At 39.8% G+C, this 26,245-nt stretch overlaps 1 protein-coding gene across 1 annotated transcript in view; it reads right to left on the bottom strand.

Moving 5' to 3' along the window:
* Positions 1-2,304: 2,304 nt before the first annotated feature.
* KIF25 (kinesin family member 25) overlaps positions 2,305-26,245 on the bottom strand; it is a 42,491-nt gene continuing 18,550 nt past the window's right edge. The window contains 8 exon segments of the mRNA XM_065834850.2: positions 2,305-3,316; positions 4,555-4,710; positions 6,610-6,807; positions 9,355-9,506; positions 14,297-14,473; positions 15,560-15,709; positions 20,011-20,085; positions 24,445-24,512. Of these exon segments, the coding sequence (XP_065690922.2) occupies positions 3,159-3,316; positions 4,555-4,710; positions 6,610-6,807; positions 9,355-9,506; positions 14,297-14,473; positions 15,560-15,709; positions 20,011-20,085; positions 24,445-24,512 (1,134 nt within the window). The 3' untranslated portion in view covers positions 2,305-3,158.

A 26,245-nucleotide genomic window follows, 5' to 3' on the forward strand; every position in this document is an offset into this window, starting at 1 on the left:
TTAAAAGTCTTTTCTGACCTAAATGATTCTATGATTATATGAATATTAGACCCTGGGCCTCCCAGGCAGCTGCTGTGCTGGTCAGGCTTCACAACCTTGGCCAACTGGACACTAAACCAGGATGCTGAATACTGATGTGCTCACAGGACCCAATTCTGTTGTGTTTGCTGTGGTTTCAATATGGGAAGTTTTTTGAGAACGAGGTAGAGGCTCCTAGCTGCTGTTGCTAAAACGGTTTGCTCAGTTTGTCTGCAGGGCAAGGAAAAAAGGCAAAATAAATTTGAGAGGGGCAGCTAAAGCCCAGTCTAACAGGTAGCAGGATTTTGTGGCACCTTGCATCACTGCACAGAGGCATGACTCTTTCCTACGGCTGGCCAGGGGATGGTAGGAGGTGTGATGTGGCTGAGCAGGGTTGAGAGTGATCTTGCTGTAAATGCACCAAGAGACCAGCTGAGCTATGGATGCGAAGCCTTCGCTGAAAGGACTTTCTCCTGATTTATGTAGATTTTGCTCTCATTTGCTGTGCCCCTGCCCTCCCAGAGAGCAAAGCTGTATTAGCAAATAGACTACATGGGCACTCTTAAAAACCACCACCTTTTTCCTGGTGATGATGACCTCCTGTCTCAATTTTTTTAGAACACTTCCTAATATCACTTTCTCCCAGTTAGTACGTGTGTTTCAGCTTTACAGTGTCAAGATGATGAGGACAGGTTTATCAGGATGTTTTGGTCAACAAAGGAAACCTTAAAGTCAGCTCCGTGAATATGTCACATCTGCTTTTCTGACATAGCTGTAATTTCAAAGCTTAAAAGATCTGAAAACTAAAAATACTGTAGCAGAGAATTATATGTCCTGGCACATGCTGTTTTACTTGCTCCTCAGGACATCAGTTATATCTCTGAAGATCCCTGCCTCTGCTTTAGCAGGTACAAGTGAATCTTCAGGCAGAATACAATTCAGCTGAGGTACCAGAGTAAAGCCATTTCACCCTTACAGCTTTTACCCTTCTTTCTTTCAGTGCATCACATCTGACACTGGGACTGCACAATCATGTCTCTGTAACCCAGGAAATTCCAAACCTGAAAGTTTTTAGAACAAAATGTTAACTTTGCTGCCCTGTGTATCCTGTACATTTCATTGGGTAGGTCAAACACCGAGTGATACGGGAAACAGGAATAGGGCATGCTGCATGTGCACAATTTGGCAGAGTTAATGTTAACATAGAAACTTAATCTTTCACTATTTGCTGATATTTCAGGGGTTTATTTCTCAGCTCTAACAGTAAGTATTGCTGCTTCTCCCCTACCACATAGGTTGTAAATAAATGCCAAGTTCTGAAGAGCATTCTCAGAAAAGAAAGCTCAGTTCCTGACAAGTTACATTTCTATGTAACACTTTGGAAATTCCAAATCCTTAAAAATATCTGAGGAACTTAGTTAAAGATGCTGGTGAAATCAGCTAGCCCTCCTTGTCGCAACCTCCCTTAGAGCTCTAATCTGGGCTGCTTTAGCAGCTGCTTTGTCAGGAGACCAAGGTGAGCCTGAAGCTGTCTACTCCTGCATTTCATGTACCAGGCTGACATTCCTCACTCTGACACTTTCTGAGGTTGCTTCAGTGACCATTCAGCTTCATAAGGTCGTGTGTCATGATTCTTTTTCTACCCATCTGTTACTGCTGGAATCAGGTAGAGTTAAGGCATTTTTAACCCCGCAACATTATTGAGGAAAAAAGTATTATTACAGCTCTCTGTTTGTGATGCTAATGTTTTGAGCCCCAGAGCACTGCATGCACCACAGCAGCTGTTATATATTCAAGGGTGAAATTCCAATAATAGTATGCTATATAATCTCTGAATAAATATTTACGCTTGGGAAGGTTAAGTGACTTGGAGTACTATAAACGCCAGGCTTTTGGTCAGGCTGCTGCAATTTAAGCCTTCTTGCAGTGACCTGCCACTGACCTCTCTCCCAGTCTAGAGGCAGAGTGATTGATGGAGGTAAAAATTCAGAGTGGATCCTAAGGCCTCTGCTGAGCAATAAAGCAGCGCTCATAACACATCAGATGTTATTTGAACCCAGTTTCTCATCTCAGAACCACTTCTCATCTCTAACATTGCTTAAATTTCCTTGAAACTTCTTCCAGTATAACTTCATTCACAAACCCTGCATGATGTTGTTACAGCATTGATGTAAGAGAGTGAAAGCCTTTTGAAGATGACAAGCATCCTATCATGAGCTGGGGTTTTGGTGTTTTATTTATGTGATGGACAGGAGGCATGTGGTTATCCTTTTCTCATCACGGTTGTGATATGGTTAACTGGCTTCAGAAATGCAAGTGGAACAACAGGCCGGACTACCAATAGAACAGTTGTACAAGTTAGGTCTCATTAGCCGTTAAGATGTGGTGTTCAGTCAGGGAGCAAAAAATCCAAAACAGGCAAAGCTGTAGTCTTAGTGAACTCAGCAGAGTTGGGATTCACTCCAACCATTTAACTTGAGCGCATTATCAAAGTCGTACAATCCCTCATTTACTTCCTAACGTACATTCCAGAGGGATAACAGATACAGCCTTATTTCTTTTTCTCCATCTCACACTGCCACTAGTTCCTATCTAAAAGCAGAGAACAGAACTCCATTCAATACAGCTGATGGGTTCCTCTGCACCCCTACCTCTTGGTGGTGCATTAGGAATGACTCCATCCATCCTAGACAGAAAGGCAAGCCACGGTGACATGTCTCATTCTAATCCAAGTGGAGGGGAAGTATTTCACTCCCTGCTTTGAAGCACTGGAATGACATTTAGACTCTTGTCTTCTGTTGAGAAAATAGACTGCACCCTTGGCCTTTCAGAAATGAGCCATCCAAAATCCGGGCTCTGTTGACTTAGTTCTACTTGCCCAAAGGAAACACATCACCAAAAACATGTCTTAAAGAAGCTTTTTGAAAAAAGGCTGATTTATTTCTATGTCATTCCACCATGGTTGGTAGCTGTTGTCAATACTTGCTATTATCAGCAGGTTTATGGCTTACTAATGCCATGTTGAGGATTGCTTATTTTATTTGGCAGTTGATATCTAAAAGAATGGCTTTAGGGCAACAATATACATTTCAATCTGAGGAACTCATTAATAATACTCTAATCCACAGGAGTCTTAGGTTTTATTTTGCTTTACTCTGCACTGGGAAATTTTTTTTCTTGACTTGTCCTCTCTGAACTTGCCGAGCACGAGTTCCAAATCCCAGAGACTGCATTGATTCTGTTAAGTACTTCTGGTGAGGAGAGATGCACAGCATGACCAACAGTTTAGCATCACCTCCTAAAACCAAGAAAAAGACAAAACATACTTATTTACCTCATTATTTTCAGTAAGTTATATACTGGTAATGTGTTAGTCTACCCAACAATGAAGCATAGCCTACCATTGCTTTTATTAAGCTGAAGACTATCAGTGAAGAGGCCTGTTAAAAACAGACAGCTCCTTCAAGGGAAGTCTATATCTAGCAATATGACATTTGCCCCAGAAGAATAAATGTTTCACAATCTGTAATGTAGATTTTTTTTTTCCCCTTATAACTGCATCAGTTACTCTGCATGTACGTTATGGGTCTGGGCACCTCATTAAGCTTTGTCAGATGTTTATAAACTTAAGGTAATGGCAAAATGGCTTATTTTGTGGCAATAAAGCAAAACACTTATTAGAAGTTCACAGAGAATGATTAAACAAACAAGGAACTTGCCACTTTTGACAGTTCACCTGTATAGTATGACCCAAGGCATACACCTGTCTAAAACCAGGCTCAGTGCCCATACAACATAGCTCCTAAACTCACTTCTTTCTTTGGCTTTCGCTTTTCACAGTGGTGATTCCAGCACTCGGTGAAATTCCAAGTTCAAGGAAAAATTAGTAGTCTTTCAGAAGCTCTGAAGAACTGTTAGCTCTGTCACTGTCTATGCCTTGAACTGGAGACTAAAGGGCTGATGCTTTCTGGCTGAACAAAAATGCACTAATATACTATATGGATGGATACAAATCTGATATTGCTGGAGGCATTAGTCTTGCTTTAAAACTGTTTCTGCATAGATGAGGAGCTAGAGAAGAGGAGGTGATCCAAACACAAGAAGGAGCTGTAGTACAATCCATGGATATGTTCTATCTCCCTCCTTTGTCTTACTGCTACAGAGCACAAGGTTAAGGAATGTGCAAATATGTGACTACACCCTGTAGTAATAAAGATTGAAGCTTAACTTGTAAACTGTACCTGACATGAAACACCAATAAAATGCAATTACTACCCTTTACACAATCCTATTAGAGATGTTGTGATTTTTACAAGTGTATTCCTAAACTGAACCTTGGAAACAGCAATGTTTAGTCAAATTCAGGAGGAGTTCAGAGCTCTCATTGTGTACTCACACTGCTTCAGAGCCAGAGACTTTGAACAGAGGCCCGCATAGAAGGCAGCAATACAAAACCATCCTCTAGTTTTACACAACAAAGGAGGGGAAAGATTGGGAAATCTATGTTGTTAAGTGGAAGTCAGAATAACCTCTTACCTACGGAGTCCTGAAGCAGATGCGTAAGTTTGCTGTTTCGATATGGTACATGAGATCGCTGCTCTGCTATTGCTCCAAGAACATCTGCTAGGGCGGACAAGCTGCGGTTAATAAGTGACGTCTCTCTCAGTGCTGCACCTGTCACTCCAGACATGCCTAGGACAGTGTAGAAAAGGGCAATGGTAACATTAAGCAAAGCTGCTTCAACTGTAATTGTGAAAAATTCTGTTGCTGTATCATCCACTTTTGACACCGCATTTTTGAACTCAAATTCTGAACCTTGACTTCCAGTCCACCCCTGCCAAAAGCAAAACGCAGTGATCGTTTACTGCAGACAGACTGCCAATACATTGATCAGTATTTCTGCTCTTTGAAGGAAGGTTAAAGAATGAGCTGCAGATGCACCTGCAATCACTTCTCATTAGACAGAGCACATGATCTATGCTGAGCCAAGCTAATGGCAGCTGGATGACAGATCCTGCAACTGCCTTCTGTTCTACCTCTGGAGAGACAAAGAGGCTGTACAGAGAGAGGCAAGGGATCTTGTTTTCCCTTTAAACCAGTATTTTCCCAACATGGAGAACAAAACAGGTGTTCAAAAGGCAAGTGTAAAAATGCACAGTTACAGGAAAATAAAAGAAGTCTGGACAGTGAGGGCTGGAGAAATGAAACTTGGAAAAGATGAGGCTGGAGTGGTAGAATCTCTTTGCAGAGAGTCACAGAGCAAAACCGTGTGGAAGACCCTGCCACAGGGTGTCAATAATCTGGCTTTACTCCGTCTACAGACATCCCTGGGGTTCTTCTATGGTCGGTGAAGGTGGACTCCTGAGACAATGGATATCACCCTAAAGCAGAAAACTGCAAACAGGTAAGAGGGTAACATGTTTAAACCATTGATTATCAAAGCATTTAGCCAAGCTTTCAAACTGAAACCTAGTTTGCTAAAAAAGGGACCACTTCGTTAACGCTGAAAATGGTCCAGGATGCCTGTGGAGCCAACCAGACGGGGTGCTGATGGACATTCAAAGCGTGCGAGATGCCTGCTACTGCTGCTCACTTAGATTTGTCCACATATTAAACCAATTATGAGTTAACAGCTGCCGTAATTTTTATCAGAATAAGTTCAACATCTTTAAATCTTCACCAGCATAGCTGATGGCACAGGTTAGTCTGTGCCACATCTAACACTGATCTGTGTGAGCACAGTTCTGGACTTCACTGGGGGATGTGCCCCACCGAGCCATAAACCAAGTAAACGTTTGCCATGGTAGAGCTGAGAGAACAAACACACACATTGTAGCTCATTTACCAAACAGTTTCCAACACGTAGAGCAAATGAAAAATATAATGTATTATATTATGTTTCCCTGTAGAACAAAAGTTTAACAGTGAGCAAAAGCAAGAATTCTTGGCAGTAAAGTAAAAGACTCTTTCATAATACTGGTTCAGTTTTCAAAACATTATTTCTGGAATGGTACATTTGGCTGCATGGCTTTTCTTGGTAAGAAAGCTTGTTCTTTAGGAAATAATCAAGTTTTTGAAATTATTGTGTGCATAGAGGAGGGGGAGGAGAAAAATTCTTTGAAGAAACAATAAAAACAGTATTATCTTTTCAACATTAATTTCCTCCAAGACTTTTTTCACAGCAAGGCAGAAAAACCCACACGTGCTGATATCAATTATTATGGATATTTGTAATATTTAAATAATTTAAGCACTTTAAACATTTCTGTACAAAGACATGCTAATTCGCAGAGTAGAAAAACAGGCCTAATAAAACCAGTCTGAACAAATAATATACCTATGATATGGGTAACCGCCCTGGGCTTTTATTTTAGTCTTATGCAGTCAGATTTTTCACTTGAACTGCACTAGTGTAAAACTGGAACAATCAGCCCCCAATTTTTTGCTTCTTCCAGGATCTGTGTATTTGAACCACCCCCTGTGTGAAGCAGGGTAGCACATATCCCTACATAAAGAGGCAAAGGCAGCTATTTTAACCCATATCTGTGAGGATCCATGCCCACCATTCCATAAACAGACACATTCACTCACCAACACACTCGCTACCAGCCAGGTCCACCAGCTGCAATCTAGTTTTGACTTGCTTCATTTTCTCAGTTGCTTCGAGCTGTGCTGGTGAAGAGGCTCTAGAAGAAGAGGTGGATTTATTGTCCCTCATTTTTTGTGGAAAGGTGCAAGAAACCTCTTTATTCAGTCGCTGACTCATTTGTTCATCTTCCCATGAAATACCTGGTTAATGGGAAAAACAAACAAGGAGAGCTTCTCAATGACACTGGAAACTGGGTTGGGGAAAAAATGGGCCATCAATAGGGGAAGAACAGTATCTGGTGTTTTAGGCTATTCTAACAAAAGTAATATACAAGTCAGAATCAACGGCACAGGCAGGATGAATGACTTTTTCTGTTTTAAGCTTTTGTTCATCAAACCAATCGTACCCATTGGTAACGAGACTTGGTTTAGGTTGTGTTTTATCTAATATCCCTGTTGTTCACACTTCTGCACGGAAAACAAGAAGCAGGGCTCTAGTAAGGACTTTAAGAGGCATTTTTTCATGTTTTAGATTGACAACAACCAAAGTGAGATTTTGGATGTTTGGGAGCAGTAAGCTCTGAAGCCTGTTTCTGTGTATTTGAAACATCACCTGCTGGTGCTCTGGCAAAACAAACAAACAAACAAAAATTAAAAAATCAATAACTCTGCCTCTTCTATTTTGTACTTTTCTGCTGTTCCCTCTAGACTCCCTTCAGCCCTCATATGCCATTTCTGTGCCTTCACATGATGGGCTATTGGCCTCAACAGCATTACTTCCACTTGTTCAGGTTGGTTACATACTACTACTAGTAGTTCTGTAGCTGCACCAGACTGCTTCATGTCCTTCCTCTTCCTCAGCAGCAGCATCTGGCTTTCACTCTGCTGGGAAGGAAGAGGAAGACAGATTCTTTGGGAAAGCTGCTTTCACATTAGCTTAGCAGGAATATATGCAAAAGGGCTTTCCCAAAGCAGTTTTGCTTGTTTTCTTCAACGTTTTGGTTTTCATCCATCTCTCTCTCTGAAAGCCATAAAAGAATAAAAGGCACGTACTCTGCTACAAGTAATAGAGACAAAAGACTCCCTCGGGTGCTTAAAAAGTCTAGCTGCAATACTACAAAGTTCCCAGCTGCAAAACTTGAGTGAGGAACAAACTGAATGGGGTTGCAGAGCTCTGTACCTCTCCAGGTAGGCTGTTGCTAAAGCCCAAGCTGACTGCTCACGGTGTAGACAGAGCAGCTGTGTTGGTTCACACAGAATAAATGGTTTCAGGCCATGCAGTGTAAAAATAAGTTTTCTTGCTCCTCTTCAGTTTGAGATGGGGAAATTAAGTAACTGCTCTCCTCAAACAACAGATAATACTGAAACAAAATGCTAGAAGACCTTAATCAAACCTGAAAAGGTGCTGGCTTGTCAGCCTGGTTTTAGGTGCAGAACTCATCATAGACTTCATAACTTTTTATGTAGTGACTTAGATCTCCAGTGTTGAGACATTTGACAATTGCATCTGTCTTTCGAATCACGAACTGCTCCTTTTAAATAAGACAAAATGCGCTGCCCCACTGCTGCAGCAAGGCCCCATTTGCAGCGCTGCTCTGGCTGCACATATCGTGCATCTTCATCCAAGCACTGCCAGCTGAAAGCCTGAGTCTGCATTCAACTTAAATTAGACATTTCTGTGGAGCTTTGCTGCCAGACAACATGACACAGTACAGCGACGGCAATTCGAAAGGGCCAAGGGAAGTCTGGACTAGACAAGATGGCTGGTGTGCTAACTGTGTAAACACCATGTTTTGAAAAGTAACATCTGTCTGATTGACAAGAATCTGGAACAGGCTAGAGCAAACATCTGGAACACTGGAGCTGCAACTTGTAAAGTAACTGTGTCTTTTGGCAAGGCTCATAGGTAAGCGAGGCCACTGTTTGTTCTGTTTTGCTAATACTGTTGGTTTAATTTCTGATAGCAATCTAAGAGAAAAAAATGTTAAATATTTTCCACTTTCTAAAACCATATTGTTGATGCAAAGTATGAAGGAGATGGACCACAGCACTGGAAGCAGAGAGCCTAATTATAACATGAGCAAAGAAAACAAAGTTAACCCCCCAAAAGCCAAAGTTATTCATAAAGCAATAAACTGATAAATCTTGGTGTGGTAATGAAAAGTAGAAATACGGGTTTTGCAATAGCAAATAAGACAACTATGTTGTTTGTTTCTACAGTGGCCTATTATTAACAGTTCAAGAGACACTGAATTTAATGAATATTTTTGCAAGGCCTCGGGTAAAAAAATAATTCTTTCTTACCCCAAATCATATCATGATCCCTAAAATGCATGGTTAGCTTTACCACAAACTTAGTATGAATAATTATATGCCACACAAAGTGATTTAACTACTGTATTGGAGTATTTACCTTACTGATATCTATCTTATACCGTATCTTATGACTTATTCGTAACATTTATTTCATTAGTTGTTGCATGGTATAAAGCTTCAAGAACTCTGTCTCAAGACAGGTAAAGAAAAGTAAAAGTTTTTATGAAAGTGAAGCTTTCAGTAGCATTCAAACACCAAACTGGTCTGTTATTTAGGAAGGTATGTAGAAGTTAAACAATGGAAAAGGAACTGAGGGAATGTATTAAATGTTGGAAAAAGGAGGAAAAAGCAACATGAAAACCTCTCAGTCCACAGACTGTTTTTCAAAAAATACAACTTTCTCTAGACATATTTTAATAACACATTACTTACCGAAGTTATCTGCAGAGACAATTGTCGTTATGGTCAATGTAACTACCAGATGAGAACGAGAGGAATGAGCATGCACCAGTGTTGGGTGCCTGACTCTCAGCTGCAGGCCTTTGTTGACTAGATGCAAAAATTCTGATGCATTTTCAACAGTCCTAGGAAGTAAAGAAAAACGCAGATGATTTAACTGACTCAGTAAAAATCACATGAGAAAGGTGACAACTTAGATGTGAATCTGAGCATTTCCACTTCCCCACTCTTTTTACTCCTTATATTAATCTCGGTTTTGAGCTGCACAAACAACTGCATATAGACTTTTTCAGTGGGATGTAGTCCAAGATGAAAATTCAAGACAAAAGCTGTGATGTAGTACTGAAAGTGTTGAAGAAGTGGCTTGCCAGCCTTGTGGGTCTATAGGTAATATAGCTCTGCTCTAGAAGGGACTGAAATTTCTACACCTGCACACTTTGGAAGAAAAGACACAGACTTAGATGTGCCTGGAATCTCTGATCTTACAGGAGTGGAATTGTCTGGTTTATGTTGAGGTAGCTCCTGTTCTTTGGGAGTTACAGAATTGGGGCACGGGGCGGGGGTGGGGGGGAATTCTCTGGGCCTTTGGAAATCATATAAATTATATTTAACATTTGGAATTAAATCAAGAATCCTTGGAAGAAATTTCCATTTCACTGTTCAATGAGCAGAGACTCCAGCGCAGTATCAGAATAGACAGGCATAGGTTTCTATAGGCCATTTAATCTCATGCTATCTGTTTTCTCTTCCAGTTAAAGGAAATACTGTAAATATGACCAATTAAAGGACAAAAACCTAACACAGAAAGTGAAATAAACTGATTAGCTAAAGAAAAAAATACTATGATTTCCTCCAGGTTCGCAATGTTTCAAAAAAAATGAGGTAAGATTGCCTACCCTTTCCTTTCACAGCTTTGCCTTCTTCAATAATCACTCAAGTCACATCACCTAAACATTGGTTTCTAGATTAGAGTATACATTATTATGACTGCATATCACAGCCTGGTTACTGAATGCCCTGTAACACCAGACCCATTAGGAACCCTCCTGGCAGGCTACAGGCTCGGTTCCGCATTGCTACACTCAGCAAAAGCAAGCATGTGATAAAAGGCATGACTTAGATTGGGCCAATTGCAGTGAAAGTCACACTGGGCACAAACTTAGTTTGTGGTAAGAGCAGCCACACTTGAAGAGTTCAGAGACAAAAGAGCTATAGCCAGCTAGAATAATTTCCTCTGAAAATAAAGCAAGGGCATCTGAAGAACAGAAAAACAATTAGGCTCACTATGCTTAGAGACATTTAAGAGAAGCGGCAACCTAAAAGCTGTGTAGCCTAAAAGCCCTGTGTAACCAGGGCTGCAAGAGCCAAATGATCAGTATAGACATCTGCTGTCAATCTTGAGCCACAGAAGTGGCCTCCCCTGTAACACCTCTGCCCCTCTGCATCCCCTGGGAATGTCTCTCTGGTTGTGTGAGCACCAGCAGGGCAGCAGTGGCTCGAGTTCCTACGGACAGAGGAGGCAGAGCCTCACCCCAGGGTTGTCTGACTATTGCCTTAGGTCCAAGGAGGCAGATCCTGCCTTCTTGAGTTTGGAACTTCATCTTCCAGTAGCTGGTTAGCCAGGGCTGGATGGCCCGAGAGATCAGACACTGTCACTGGGATGCAGCGACAGGCAGTCGGCTGCCGCAGGGGGTCAGACCCACAAGCTGCTGTCCTCCAACCAGCCTCTGCAGAAGCAGATGGGCCTCAGGGTCTGCTGCCAGTGCTGGTCACCCACTGTGAAACTGCAGTTGAATTTGGAGGTGAAAAGCATCCCCAGCCCAGCGCTGCAGGCCTGCAACAGCAGCTTCTCAGCAGGACTGACAGTAATCACTTTCTAGTATAATCTCTACAACTTTATCGTGCTCTATGTACCGCACGTTCCAGGACCAGATTCTACAAAGAGAATCCCTGTTGTGGTTAGGTTAAAAATTTGATGCTGAATGTTCTCCAAAGACAACCAAGCCATAAAAGAAGAAAGAAACTGAGGTTTTTGTGATTCAGTAAGATGTACATGTTAGTGGGAAAGAGACTACTGTACTTTAATGGATATATGGAGAAGCCAATGAGACCCAGCAGGCCAGTATATTCTAGACGAAATATTATCACAAATGAGGATGTGTTTTTATTCAAAGCACCAGCTGTTTACTTTAGATTTCAGGCAGCTGGGTGGCCTCACTCAATGGTTCCCTTACTTTGAGTTTGCTTTTTCTTATTAATCTTTCTGTGTAATTATTAATATAAGCTGTTTATGAATTGGACTTTTTCACCACTTGCATTGTAATTGAGATACAAGTCCATATTGTTATTTATATTTGCATTAGAACTGAGTATTTATTAATCGATCGAGCTAAGTGGTTTTTAAGAGATGCATAGTTCAAGGCTCCAGGTTCCTTTACCATAAATTAAAATTTACAGAAATAAACAGAGCAGCCATTTTATTAACTAGAAGGACAAATGAAACCTTATTACAGCTTCTTGTTATTTTCTTTATGGCACTAGTCCAGCTACATCTCACTTCTCCTTTCCCAAAAGCCTAGGAAAAGAAAGGGGTCACCCACTAACTATGCAAACCTCCCTTAGGGAGTAGGCATTTTTCAGGAATGAAACCAGGCCAGTATATTGGTTTCTGAAATACCATAATAAAAAAACTACTTGGAGGTTCTGATGAAGCAGGAAAAATTCAGCTCCCATCATACCCACACTATATGCACCCATCTTCATTTTCTAACTCATACTGTTCCTTTCTTCTCTAGTCAAAGGAAAAATATCAGTTCCTTCAAGAAAGATTCAGCAAACACAGGTTAGGCTCTGCTCCCAGCCTCTTCTGAAGGAGTTTTTCATTCCTTTGACAGCAGGCCCTTAACCAGATGCTAAGAGCTGGAGTAGAGTCCCAGCTGGGGAAATCTAAGAACAGAAACTGAGAGAAACCCACCACTCAGCATAATACAGACAGAGAGGGCAAAAGGATTCATCATATCAAGATCCAGTAATTTTTGATTTATTCCATGCTCTTATGGAGCATGCACAGTACAATCAAGGATGCAGAATATCTCTAGAAATCATATTTAACCTCCAGACTGAAGAACATGCATGCCTCAGCTGCAAATGTTAATCCTTCCTAGAATATTGCAGTGATTATTATTTCACAGAAAGAAAGGAAAGCTATATAGCCCCCATGGTGAATAAAGACACTTTACAATTTCTCTGGGGTCCCACTTTTCTGTGAACAGTTCAATGGCTAGAAAATACAAGTCAATTAATGTGTATAACAAGGTAGAACAGAAATATGTTTGCGCAACCCTCTGGTACATTCTTGTATTTTTAGCCAGGCTTTCTGGCAATAGCATAAACCCACATAAACAAACAACTACTAGTCTGCTTATGTGACTAAGTCCCACAAGACAAAAATACTGCCTTCAGTTATTTCCACTGAGGGTGTGTTTTATTTTAATTGAGGTGGGGGGGGGAATGCTTTTCATATCTGACTTCTAATTCCTCCTGGAAAAGTAGAGATCAGGCAATGACAAGCATTATTATAGAAAATTGAAGAAAAATATAATGTTTTCCCCAGAAACATAAAACACTATAATATTTTGCCAAACATTTCAAAAGGGTAAGATGTTTCTTTTCACAAACATTATCTGCCCAACGACCTGAACTTTTTTCCTAAGTCTGTAGACCTCTCTGTAGTACAAAAGCAGAAAAGTTCCCTTCTGGAATCTATTCACATGCTGACTGCTCAAAGGGAGATGTCCAGTAGCTTAATTACATTGGGCAGCATCAGCTTTCTGGTGCCATTAGTACTGCTTTTCAAAAGCTTGTTTGCTAATGCTGATTTAATACGAGCATAAACTCTACACCCATTACTAAACTGAGTAATCTGAAAGAGATTCACTCTTTTTAATTGATGAATTGTTATTAGCATGTGGTTTTTACAGTCTAATTAGGCAAGTATTTTATGTATACCTTGAAAGTATTATACATTTGCTTTGTATACTATACATACGTAACACCAAGAATCATTCCTATGTGTACTAGAATAAGTCTTTGTAATGCTTAGTAAGTAAAAGAAGGCATTAAAATAAGTTTGGTTGTAGCCTTAAATACCTTAGCTCTCCCTACACCGTCGAGATGTGTAAGTAAGAATCAAACTTACCATACACTGACACAATTTTAAAACTGAATAGGTGGGATTGGAAGGGACCTCTGGAGATCATCTAGTCCAACCCACTTGGTAAATCTTAGCTACTTCTTAGCTTTTAGTTTGAAGAACCTGTATTTGTGAGAACTACAGGTTCAAATGTCAGAATGTCAATTCCCACTTTAATGCCTCCAGTTAAGAAAACAAAAAGGTATTTATATTAAAAGATCATTTAAAAGCTGCTTCTTTCTAAAGTACTTTTTTAACTCCAGGGTGTGTAGGGAAAACTAACACTCTATAGCTGCTTAAAAAAATCTATAAGAAATACATACATTTCTATTATAATCTGTAAATTTTATAATTTGGTAAGACTGAAAGGCAAATGCTTTGTGAGTGGGTTACCCCTTCTTTTTATACAGCTGACAAGATGCCCTAGGTCCAGCAACAACAAAATACACAGGTATCTTCAGGTATTCTGAGTGGAAAGCACTTAACGCAGGAGTATAACCCAAACTAAATGTACTGTTATTTCTGAAAGTATTTTGACATTTGCAGCCCACTGCATTCTAACAGACTGAGCTAATGGAAACAGTGAGAACTGTTCTTTTGCACACGGTGAAGAATCATTGTTTAGAAGTGATAACTGGTGCCTATAATGCAATTTTCTGACAGCTATACATTGCATTGACATCAGATCATGGTCAGACAATAAGGATCAAATCAAGTACTTACTCATGCATAAGCAATGGAACATCACTCTTTCCTTCTCTGGTTGTGACAACATCACGTTTGACGCCAGATACTTTTCCAAAACTGTCTTTGGCCAGAAGATCAAAAATTTCATTATTATACACTTCTACAACAGAAACCTCAACCCAGTAACTTCCTGGTGGCTTTTCTGAAATAAGCCTGGAGAATAAAAATAGAAAAAAAAGAAAATAAGAAAAAAAGCTAAAAAATTATGAAGTCAAACCCCAAGGGAACAATCTGTAAATAAAGATCTATTCTTTAATTATAATCTAATTATAATCCGATAAAAGTGCTTTTAAATATCCATAGCCATGGCTTTGCCTCATCCACATGCTGACATTAAGCTGAAGAATCAGAATATACAGTTAAAATATACATGAAACAATAAGTAAACTTCATTTTCCAGAGAGCTGTGCCAGCTTAAATTGTTTTTCTCCACTAGCCTCCCACCCTCCTCAAGAGTTTTTTGTACCATTTCTCTGCTGGACATTGTTGCATTTAGAGCTCAAGCTATGATGCTTTCTGGCAGAGTGCAAGCCACAACAGGCAGAGATAGTAAACTGCCCGGCTAGATCTGTTAGAGGTTATCTGACCACAGCCTCAGAAAATTCTTAAATTAAAGGCTTTTCTATTCAGGAGAGTATTTACAGTTAGACAGTTATTCTGGTACAAAATTGGATCTTTGATTTATCTTACACCGTTCTCCAAAAGAAATAGGCTTAGCTGGAAAATCCTCTAATGGCTCTTCCATTATAACACAATAGTGCATCATTTCAAATAATGCATTAGGTTCAACTAAAAGAAAAAAAATCGAAGAATTCTCAAAGCAAGAACAGGTCATGGTTAAAAATTCTACTGTCATTCTTCTTGGGGACTGGGTTTTAATCTGGATCCCCTTCATCTATTCCACTTGTCAATTTTCACAAAACTTGTAAGAACTTAATGATCTTTTGGACTCTCACAACTATGGTTGAAGCATATTCAAAAGTTAATTAGGAGTCTGAAAGGTAGATGGACAGATATCACACAGCAAGATTGCATAATCTTATTTTCTTAGAAAATCAGACTAAGCAGACTAGAAATCTATATCAAAACTCAAATATCGAATGCCAGTTAGAGAAGCTATAAATATTAATCATTGTGAAGCTGAAATCTGTAGTGATAAATACATTAAAAACATTTTTTCATCCTTTCTATAAAGTTTAAAGTGACTGCCACTGATACAAGCCTTTACTTAGTTGTTACCTGAACACTTCTTGGGCAGCTCGAGGAATAATTCCAAGTTCTGATTCGTCTTCTGTGGAGAATGCAAAGTTCTCCTCTAACTGTGGTCCCAACATTGTGTATGTCTTCCCACTTCCTGTTTGCCCATAAGCCATGATACACACATTGTACCTGAAAATTAAAAGGGTGTTCATTTATTTTCGCATCACCAAATGTCTTTGTTAGATGGCAAGTCAAACCCCAAACAATTCAAGAACACAAACTGAAACAAAAAATAAATATACTGCCCATGCAGATTTCTTTCTGAGGATCTCAACATCTGGCAGAAATTAAAGTACAGCTAAAACATCACCTAAACAGATTTTATTTTTAAGTAGAATTGCAGGGATGCTTTTAAGCAGAGTTTAAGGGATGCTTAGGTTGGAATGACTGATGGGGTTAGACCTCCTGTCTGCCCAACTTCCAGTTCATGCACTACTGAGCTGCTTGTTAATCAGCTCCTGAGCCGCTGCAGTTTACAGTTCAGCATTTTAAAGTAAACCATCGCTGGGTTTGATTTGTCTTACAGTGCTATGCTGCAAACCACAGGACTAATATCTTAACAGCTGGGAACAGTAAACTCTTCAGCTCTCGTAGTATTTTTCAGGCAGGCTCATCAGTCATAGCCCTCAGTCACTGGAAAAGATAAGACACCCTAATAATAAGAGGCAAAATTTTAAACCAAATGCATTAGTTCAGTATAAGCATATACATGGAGAATACTCTGGAATATAGGTGGTAGGAACTCCTCTGGTATGCAGTTGTAGAAGGTTAAAATGTACAATGTCACTACAGAGGTACAGGTACCTATGAAACACAACTCATCTTCTGAAGTAGACATGTAAAATACATCTAATGAACAGAATGCTAAAAATGCCTGTTTCTCTGCACTGAAAATAATTAAAAGTCCACAGCGATCTGCTCTGTTCTGGATGTCTGTGCCACAGGGATCTGAATTTAAATCACAGAACCCTACCCAGAAAGTGTGTTTCTAACACAGTGAGATCAAAGTCAGCATCCTGAGTAAAACAAGCGGGTGGACAGAAATGTCTCCAGCCACAGTACCACTTTGTGTGGAGGAACAATACGGTGCTGTACAGCTGGAGGTTCGTCCCTTCTCGGCTGCGTCTGCTCAGCAGCACCTGCCAGCACCTCGGTGTTGGCCACAGAACCGTGCCAGCAAAAAATCGTGGAAGACACGCACTTATGCTGACAGGACTGCTCCTTCCCTGGAGTATCTTGTTTGTTCAGAGACACAACATTAGCAGAATCTCCATACATGGCAACTGCTTTGCAGTATATGCTGAAATTTCTGCTCTACTAGGGGTTTGCAAGAACGGGCTGGCTCCTGTTCTGCCAGGGAGTAAAATTTCACTACCTAAGCTATACCGCCTCTGTGGGCAGACCTGAGCAGCTGCTTTTGGTTATCCAATGCTTTTCCTTATATCAAAAATGTTGTCTCAAGCACATGCCAGTAAATCTCAATGAACAGCCCTCATCTAATTGTTTTACCTTTATGGTTTCAAGTAATTAAATACACGACCATTGCAGATAAATATATTTGCAGCATTATTTTGCATATTAAACATGCCTAGAAGCAATTGTTTTGGAGGATTATTTAGAAAGCTTTCTCTTGTTAGAAAGAAACGTATGCTGATAACCAACATAGCAAACACCTGGGGATAGCATACGCCTTCTGGGGATGCAAAGTCAAAGTTTCAGTCAGTGAATCTACAGTAAATTCCCTCCATGTTTGAGGATGCACAGTATAAAATAGAAGTCTAGCTATAGATTTGATGAAGTAAAGGAGAGATAACTGTAACTGAAAATAAAAGAGTACTACAGCAAAATCAAATGTGCTAGAAATTCAGGCTGTAAATCTGAAACAAGAGATTTCTGTAAGTATTCACTGCCAACATAACTGTACTTGCATTTATGTCAGTGGAAAATCTCCCACTAATTCTGTTAGTTTTCAGCTAGGCTAACAATGAGCAATTTTCACAGTTCCATCTCTAATATACATTGCCTTACCAGCCTGTAGCTTATTGAGACTTCTAAATCAGAGAGATCTTTGGAACCAAAAAGGGAGCCAGAAGTTGGCAAGTAGTAGCTTTCCTTAGGAAAAACAGAATGGAAGTCTTTTTAGAAGTCTCTCATACTTTCATATAGTCCAGCTATTCAAATTTTCCTTCATTGCTACTTGTTAGAAAGTAAGCATCATGGACAAAATAGTTCTGACAAGATACAGATGATATGATTAGAAGCAAAGTAGACAGGTGCTTGTAGCATTGAGGAGAGAGATCCAAATCAGGTATCAATCAGTGATAACTTCTCTGCCAAAGCCAAAACAGTATTTCAGTAAGCCCAAATGAGCCCAAACTATCCAAAGCAGCATTGTATGTAAGAAGGCAGAGGAGTGAATGAATTATTGAGTGCTTCAACATGAAGACATGCAGCAGATTACTTTATAGTTACCTAGTTTACTTTGTTGGTGCTCTGGTTCCAACATAACGGTTTCCAATACAGCGATCTGAAAATTTCAGACTATGATTCACATGTGTGTCCTGACATTTCTGCTTCTTCACTCTGCTTCACTAGTTATATTATAGTTTCTAGAAGTTCTTTTTGTCAAGTTAGAATACCAATAGTTTTGTAGAATTTTTCTCCTGAAAAGAGTGTGGATGTTCATTACAGCAAAGTTATCACTAGGAGAGGATGCTGTTAAAGGAAATCAAAGGAGGAGAAATGTATTCTTCTTTGAAATAAACAAGTTTGATTCTTCAATGCTGTAAAGAAAAGAAATATTATCTTACTCCATTGCTGGCCCTGTATGACGAACCGTAAACTTTGAAACCTGTTGTACTTTGTTTTGCGTATGGGGCAATCTTTTCTTCATGTATATTTATACTGAAAAATAAAACAATTCATTAAGAAAGAAAAATAAAGAAAAATAAAGGAGTGGAATACTCCTTTCTACTTAAGCTGTAAGTTGTTATAGACCACTGCGGAGCCCAGACTAAAACAATCAGGAACAGCAAGAAGATTCAAGGTTCAGACTATGTCTGTTTCCCATTTAGAAAGGGAAGGCTGCTGAGAACCATGGCTCGTAGACATAGCCTCACCGTCCCTGAAAGTCTGCTTCTGTTTAAAAGGCACTTCTGGAAGAACAAGACAACTATTTTGTCTTCACTAACAGAACATTTCCTAACTGAATATAAACGTCCTAATTTTTAAGACAGGATTCTTTCAATGGGGAAATTAGAAAGTGAGAACTGCAGCAGATCAAGGTACAGATCAGATATGTCTGAAGATACATAGGCAACTTATTGCAAAGCAAACTTATGTTCATTGCAAAAGGAAAAGCAGAGAGAGAAAACAGCAGTTATAAAGACTTCTTCAAAATCCTCCAACCTAGTGGTCCTCAGGTTGCTCAGCTATGGAACTGTGGCTGTCCTTGGTAAACAAGAGTAACGCCATATGGGCCATATAGTGTTCCCCTTAGCTCAGGTAGCCTCTTCTAGGCTGCTTTTAAGAAAAGGAGACTTGGAAACATCAGTGTGCAGACTGCCAGGAACAAGGACTGCCACTGTTGAGCTGTGCCAGTGCAGATGGAAAGGAACTGGCTTTCCCTCTACAGGAAGGGAAAGGTCCATGACAGCTCTACAACCACCATCTACAAGTGAGCGGAATTGAAACAGAGGTGAGAATCAAGCACAAAGGAAGTTTTGTATCAATCTCAGTTCAAGCCTCAAGGACTATAACAATATGGCCTTCAAGGCTTCTTTGCAAGTTGAAATTGGCTCTAGTATAAATGAAGAATCACATTTCAGGAACCTCCATAGTTAAAAGTAATTACACATATTTGTTAGTAGTTGCTGCTGATCAGTTCTGTATTCAAACCAACCAGAATTCTGTTTTAATCCCAGTGCCTGAAGGAGCGTTAGAGCTACGACTGAGGATGCTCAGTTCTGGTTCAACCAGGAATTGATAAATCACCTCCTATGGCCTGTGCTGTACACAAAAACAGAACAGATGATCAGAGAGTGGCCCTGGCAGGCCTTTCATAGATGAGTACACTGCTGGAAAAGATGTATCATACTTCATCTACAACTGAAAAACAGGTATAAAACATAACCTACCAAAAAAAAAAGTAATATCCTCCATAAGAAGCAATGCTTTTGCCAGAAAGAGACCAGAGAAAAATTACTATTTCTCCCCAATTTGTCTGTTCTGCTAAATGTTGTAAACAGTGTTTTCACTGTTTATATAGGGAAACAACATTCACTTGGTGTTGAGTAGAAAGAAAACAGGAAAATGCAACGGCAAAACCACAAAATTTGACAGGACCATCACTATTAAGTTGTTTTGTTTTAATTGATGGATTTCAGTAGATTATTGCCCTCTAGGTTTGTTACTCCAACCTTTGAACTTACCCATCCAGGAGAGATGTTAGCAAAGGGGCCACATCCGCAAATACTGTGTCTTGAGACTCTGAAGCACTGTAAACTCTGAGGAGTAAAGTGCAATGATCAATGGAAGAAAAAATATAAATATGTTGTCACAGTACAAGAACACAAACCAGGGAAAATGTAGACCAGTGACATAAAACTTGTGACCTGCTGACATTTCTATGTCAGGGGACTGGAAATAAGAACTCTAATGTTCTCACCCACTTTTGGGGAGCAGCTGTTGTCTGTGCTGGATGGAACGACCCACAGGGGTACATTTGTGACTCTCTAAGCTCATCCCGATCCTTCAGCATCCTAATCTCCTCTGCCAGATGGAGTGGTTTTTTCAGGCTGTACTACATATCTCTTTCTTTCTTCAACCTACCAAACTCTGAAATATCCCCGCTGCTTGTGTCTCCTTTGTGTCACACTAAGGAAGGGAGTGGTCAGGTTGTGCTTCCCCTTAGATGTAGATAAGGTTTGAGAGAAAAATAACAGGTACAGAGGCTGCAGGCTTCTCTCAGGACTTGTCTCAGAAGACCCAGCAGCAGAGCAGAAATCAGAAGGCCCTTGAGGGTCAAGCTGAAGGATGCACTGTCCTTGTGGGCAGCATCAGCCTAAGGTGTTTCCATCCCCACCCCTGCTGAACTACCTACTCTGAAGTAAACACTTCTCACTCAAGGGAAATCTTTCTTTTACTTTGTGATGTGGATTTCAGACTAACTTTTAAACAGAATGAAAGATAATTATATTGAATGAGTTATCCCACCTCTTAGAAAAGAACAACGACAGTACAATCCTTTAGCCGCAACAATATCTAAAACAACCACATACGTTGTTTTCACATTCAAGGGGAAAAAAAAAAAAGCTAACACAGGGCTCTTCAAAGAATTTTTTCATCCAACCCCTTCAGCGTTCAAGTTTGTACAACATAAAATCAAGACCTGAAAATAAGAAATCAAAGGGAGGAAAATCTGATCATAAAACGTGGACATCCTAACTCATTCATTTCTCTGCTAGCACACCAAAAGGTTACAGCCTGCAGCAAGTGCTGTTTATACAAGATGAACAGAATCTAAAACATGAATGTAATTAGTCAGACTTAAGTATTTTAGGTATGAATGTTTATCTCTGGAAAAAGCTACCTTTTCTAACATCTTTCTGTTGTGATTCTTTTTGTTTGTTTGTGTAGCTCGGTTTTCCAGCAAGTGATGTGTGTTCTTTATAGCTTAGAACAAAATGACTAATTAGAAACAGGAATTTTGGTAGCAGCAAACATTACAAAGCAGTTACTTCCCTCTGTATATAGTATACTAGTACACTTCACTTATCAGTATTCCACAGCTTATATATGATACTACAAGTTTAACTGAATTAAGACATAGTGTGCTCTTCAGCATTTACTCAAGACTCCTTGTGTATTTGACCAGAATCTGGCCACCACAGTCTGTAGCCTGCATGTAGATTTTTGTATTAATGTTCCCCACAAATAAGCCTGTACAGAGGGGTCACTGATAAACAGATACAGAATTAGAGCTAGCCCACTTAATTCAGCACTTTGTTCCTAACGACAGCCAGTGGAAGGAGCAAGAAACACTATGGTGGCTGGAGATACAATAATTCATCTCTGTGTCTCATCCTAACCCTTAAAAGCTGTAAACTGGCCTCAAAACTGAAATACGAGTTGAATTTCTGTTTCAAAAAAAATATTATTAGAATTAGTATTCAGTTTCTTTTTGCATCTTGCTGAATTCTTGGCCTGGAGTAACATCCTGTGGCACTGTGTTCCACAGTCTAATTGTAAGTTGCATGAAAATGTACTCTCTTTAATCGGGAAAGAAGCACTTGTCTGGCTTGTTGGGCAAATACTGCTTGTCTTGCCATTCCGCTGATGTGCTGTCATACTACACTGAGAAACCCACAAATATGCAGAGATGTAGCACAGTTTGTACTGGGAGGACACAGACACTGAACAGCAATTCTCCATCCTGTTTTGCATGCATATACGCACATGCTTCAGTAAACGTTGGACATCAAACCTGCAAGGTCAATATTTGAGAGCAATAGCACTTCCAAACACTTTTCTCCGCTTCATTTATCATCTGTAATTGATGAAATATTCATTAGCACCTAGTCCTCTGTCTTAACCAACTAGGCCTCTAACTCAATATGTGTTGAAATGATTTTTTTTTCCTTAACACCTCAGAACATCTCAGAGCTACTACATTAAAAAAACAAAACAAAACTTTGAAAGTTATTTTGGAGATGAGAATGTTCTTACTGTCTTCACTTGCTGTTGCAGGGTTTTGCTGTCAAACAGCTTGCTACCGACCACAACGAGGGCTAGAATCACCCAGTCCTTCATAGTCTGTTTGCACTGCAAAGTAGTACAGCCGTAGCTAACGAAGTGAGGTTCTGGTAGCCATTCAGAGGAAAGGCACAGAGCTCCATGTTACAGTAACTACTCCAAATATTTACTCAACTTCCTAAAGGGTTTTACTGCTACTGCTTAGCTGCTGTGGTTCAAATGCTACCAGTACTCAAATTAAATAGTTTAAAGTTGGCTTGAACTAGTTTATGCTACATTGTAATCACGGCACTAACTGAAGCATGGACACCCACTTAATTTGCTACCCAAGACCATGAAAGATGCAGCAAATCCAGAGAATCTCCTTCTATAAGCCCATGTATTTTTACCAGAATGATGACAGGTTTGTCCCCGCGTAGCAATTAATGTTAATTTCACCTTGAAAACTCTGAGTTTCTTTTTTATTGCGCTAACTGATTCACCAATAAAATTATTAAAGCACAACATGCTGAAAGCTGGAATTTTCTTCCTGAGCTGAAATCAAATATTTGGACATTTATTAGTTCCATAAAACTTTGCTAAAAAAATAAACATTTTTGAGTTCATAAGAACCATATGCTCTTCTGTTTATAAAAACGAGCTGTGCTGGGACACTGAAAAAACATTCCCCAAGAACTGCATTCTTTAGGGGATTTACATTTTTTTAACCCTTTTCCTGATTATCAGGATCTGCACCACATGTCCACAGTCACAGCACCTCTGGAGTCCTGTGTCAATACCATTAGCTGTGTTGCTCTACAGAGCTGAATTCCAGCATTATTCTGCATTTGCTTCAACTGGTATGGCTGTGTCAGGTGCAGCTGGAGGGGGAAAGGAATTACTTCGAGTGGCTTAGCAGACATGCAAGGGGGTTGTGTACCTTGAGAGATCGCATATGCCTTGTAACAAGGGAGTCCTGTAACTATAACTTATGGGGTCAATAAAGCTTCCCCAAGATTTGCATTATCTCAGGAATTTTCAGTTGTCTGGTGGCCTCCACAACATCAGTACCCAGTCTTTGTGAGCAGAATGAGGCAGCATCTCAGAAGGATGCCTCAAGAAAAGGGTGAATGACTGGCAAAGTTTAGAAAACTTAGGGCAGTTCAGACTGAACAGACTCAGACCTTAAGTTTAAAACAGGACAGATAATTCCTGCTGGATATATTTGACTTTAAATTAAGTTTTGCCTTCAAGCAAGGAAGCATAAAGTTGTCCTCGTGTTCTGTTCCCAGAGGGTTTTGAAGCATGGTTCAGGGTAGAGAGCCTTGCAACATATAGATGCAAAGTTTGCTTTAGAAAAAAAGGCACAAGGCAAAATTTTGTATTTCTTTGTTTACAGAGATCTGATTTGTATTAATTTAACTCTTCATTCCCATTTTCAGACGTTCAGGTCAACACCATTCTGAAAGAATACAAAGCACCTTTCAGCCTGGCTCTCTGCAGTTTTCTACCTTGCAGACTGGCTCTGGTGTCTCGTAAGGCACAAACACCAATTAAAACACGTGTCACAGCTGTTGCATTCAAAATCTCTCTTGTCTATGCAGATTTTTGAGCTTCTAATAAGGAAAGTGGTCACACTACAGCCTTTCCCTCAGGGGGGGCTGATTTATATGCCACTACTCTACCCTCAAAAGTAGCATGGCTGAACATCAAGTCTTCCAAGTCCTCAGTCCAGTTTCTGCTTCAGTCATGCTGTATATCTGATGCTGAAGTCACTAAATCCATCTCAAGACCTTACCTTTAAAATGTGGATAACATTTTGCTATCTCCCAACATGTTTCAGGGATCATGAGAGCTATTCAGACTGTGAAGAGGGTCAAATAAGTCTCTATATCTGTTTAAAACTTAGGCATATCAGTAGTCTTCACTGAGAGGGAAGACTAAATCTGTCATCTATATCCTGAAGTGCATTATTCTGTCCTGGGAAGAACATGAATACAATATAAATTTTAAATAAAGAAAAAAAAAAAAATAGGAACATTACTTTCTAACCAACGCCTACAAAAAAAAAAAAAAAAGCATTCACTATAGAAATCTTCCAGCAAGACAGATTTCTATGCAGGACTACTCACCTCTCAAACTGGAAAGTCTTGTTTATTGGTGCATGACCAGGACGGCTACACTTTACAAGGACAGTTTCCTAAGAGAAAAACAAAATATTTATAGCTAATAACATAGGTGCACACACAGAGAAATATTTATAATTTCTAAGATTCCAGATGACAGCAGTAATTAAGGATCATGAAGTCCAAGGCCCTTCTTCAGCAGTCACCAACATCTGAGGCTTAAGAGCCTGTATACTAGAGTGAACTAGCAGGACTACAAGAAAAGATCTCAAAACACATTCAGATTATTAAAGACCAAAGAACACAAAATATGCTCATTTAAGCTGACGAGAAAGATGCAAACCCTTACCTGAACTTCTTATGTGCCTAGAAAACCACAGGCAAGTAGACCCTACCTTCCCAAATGCTACCACAAGTAGGAAAAAAAAAGTCAAAAAGAGCTCTCTTCTAGTATAGGGACAGTTTTCACAGTGCCTTTTCAGATTGACTTCATATATACTTGTGCCTAGAATTGAGTAGAAGATGCACATTTCATAGAATAACATGCTAGTCCACAACAGTGAAAAAAGAACTGCAGTAGCACAATGGTAGAACTCCATGAGTTTTTAGTGGAATCAGCTTTCCAGACAGATTATATAGTAGTTGTATAAGTCTGACAGATGCATGGGAAGCTCTTTAAACTGTTACCAGAGTGTAATCACAGCAGTCCAGCATGCTTTACATAGCAGCTTCTGTGCCCTTCAGCATGGCATATGTTAATTGCAGAGAACAGTACAGTAAAAAAATGTGGGAGTTTACAACACTTTGGGCAGAAACTCACTAGCACACAAAATACTTCATCTAATTCAAGGAGGTTTCCTAGCTTAGTAACCTGCTGTTACATTACTGCATTTGATGGGAGTGCCAGAATTTCCACTGTGCTTCAGACAGGTGACTTGGAGTGCTGAACTAAATGGGAATTGCCACAGAATGAAGTCGTAAAGAGCTAAGCAAATAATGATCACGTAATGCTATGTGCAGTATGCAAACAGCTAATAAAAATCAAATTGCTTGTTTTAAATTTACAAGTATTTCACCCTCTTTGGAGAAGGTCAATGTATCATTATCAACCTCATGATGACAACACTCACTCTTACAGAACAAGCTGTGTTACCCATCCCAGTACTAGCCAATCTAGCAGCAGAAGTACAGATGTGAGTACAACACTTTGCTCCAAAATGGTATGACAAAGATCTTCTAATAGGATCAGTAACAAAAAAAAAAATAAAAAAAAAGAAAACAATGTAGAGTTATGGAACAAATTTCTGATTGAGATATTGTGCTGGTTTGACTGAAAACAAGTTAATTTTCTTCATGCAGTTAGAAACCTTTCTTTTTCATAGCTAGCACGGTCATTGTTTGGTCTTAGTTTGAAAACAAGAAGATTAACACCCCAGGACAGAGATAATGTTTTTAATTGCTCTGCTCTGAGAGCCAAGGACATTCTGAGCACTCTGCCCACAGGTGTGAGGCATCGAGGAAAGGGGGCATGGATGGGGCAGACCTTGACTGACACCGAGACTGATCAGTAAGAGTATTCCATCCCATTAGTGTCATGCTTCACATTTAACGACAGTCAGGATCTTCCAGTGCTCTCTTGCTTCTTTGCTCTTTTTGTTGGAGTCAGGGGAGTTCTGTTTGGGACTTTCCTTAGTTTGGCCTTTTGCCATCCTGCCATTTTTCAGAGGCCTCTGGGCCTTTCTGCCGATTTCCTCTTTTCTTTCTCTGGAATCAGCTATTGGGACCAGGTGCTGCTTCCTGGAACTGG

The sequence above is a fragment of the Patagioenas fasciata genome, chromosome 3, assembly GCF_037038585.1.
Source record: "Patagioenas fasciata isolate bPatFas1 chromosome 3, bPatFas1.hap1, whole genome shotgun sequence".
NCBI classification, from domain to species: Eukaryota; Metazoa; Chordata; class Aves; order Columbiformes; family Columbidae; genus Patagioenas; species Patagioenas fasciata.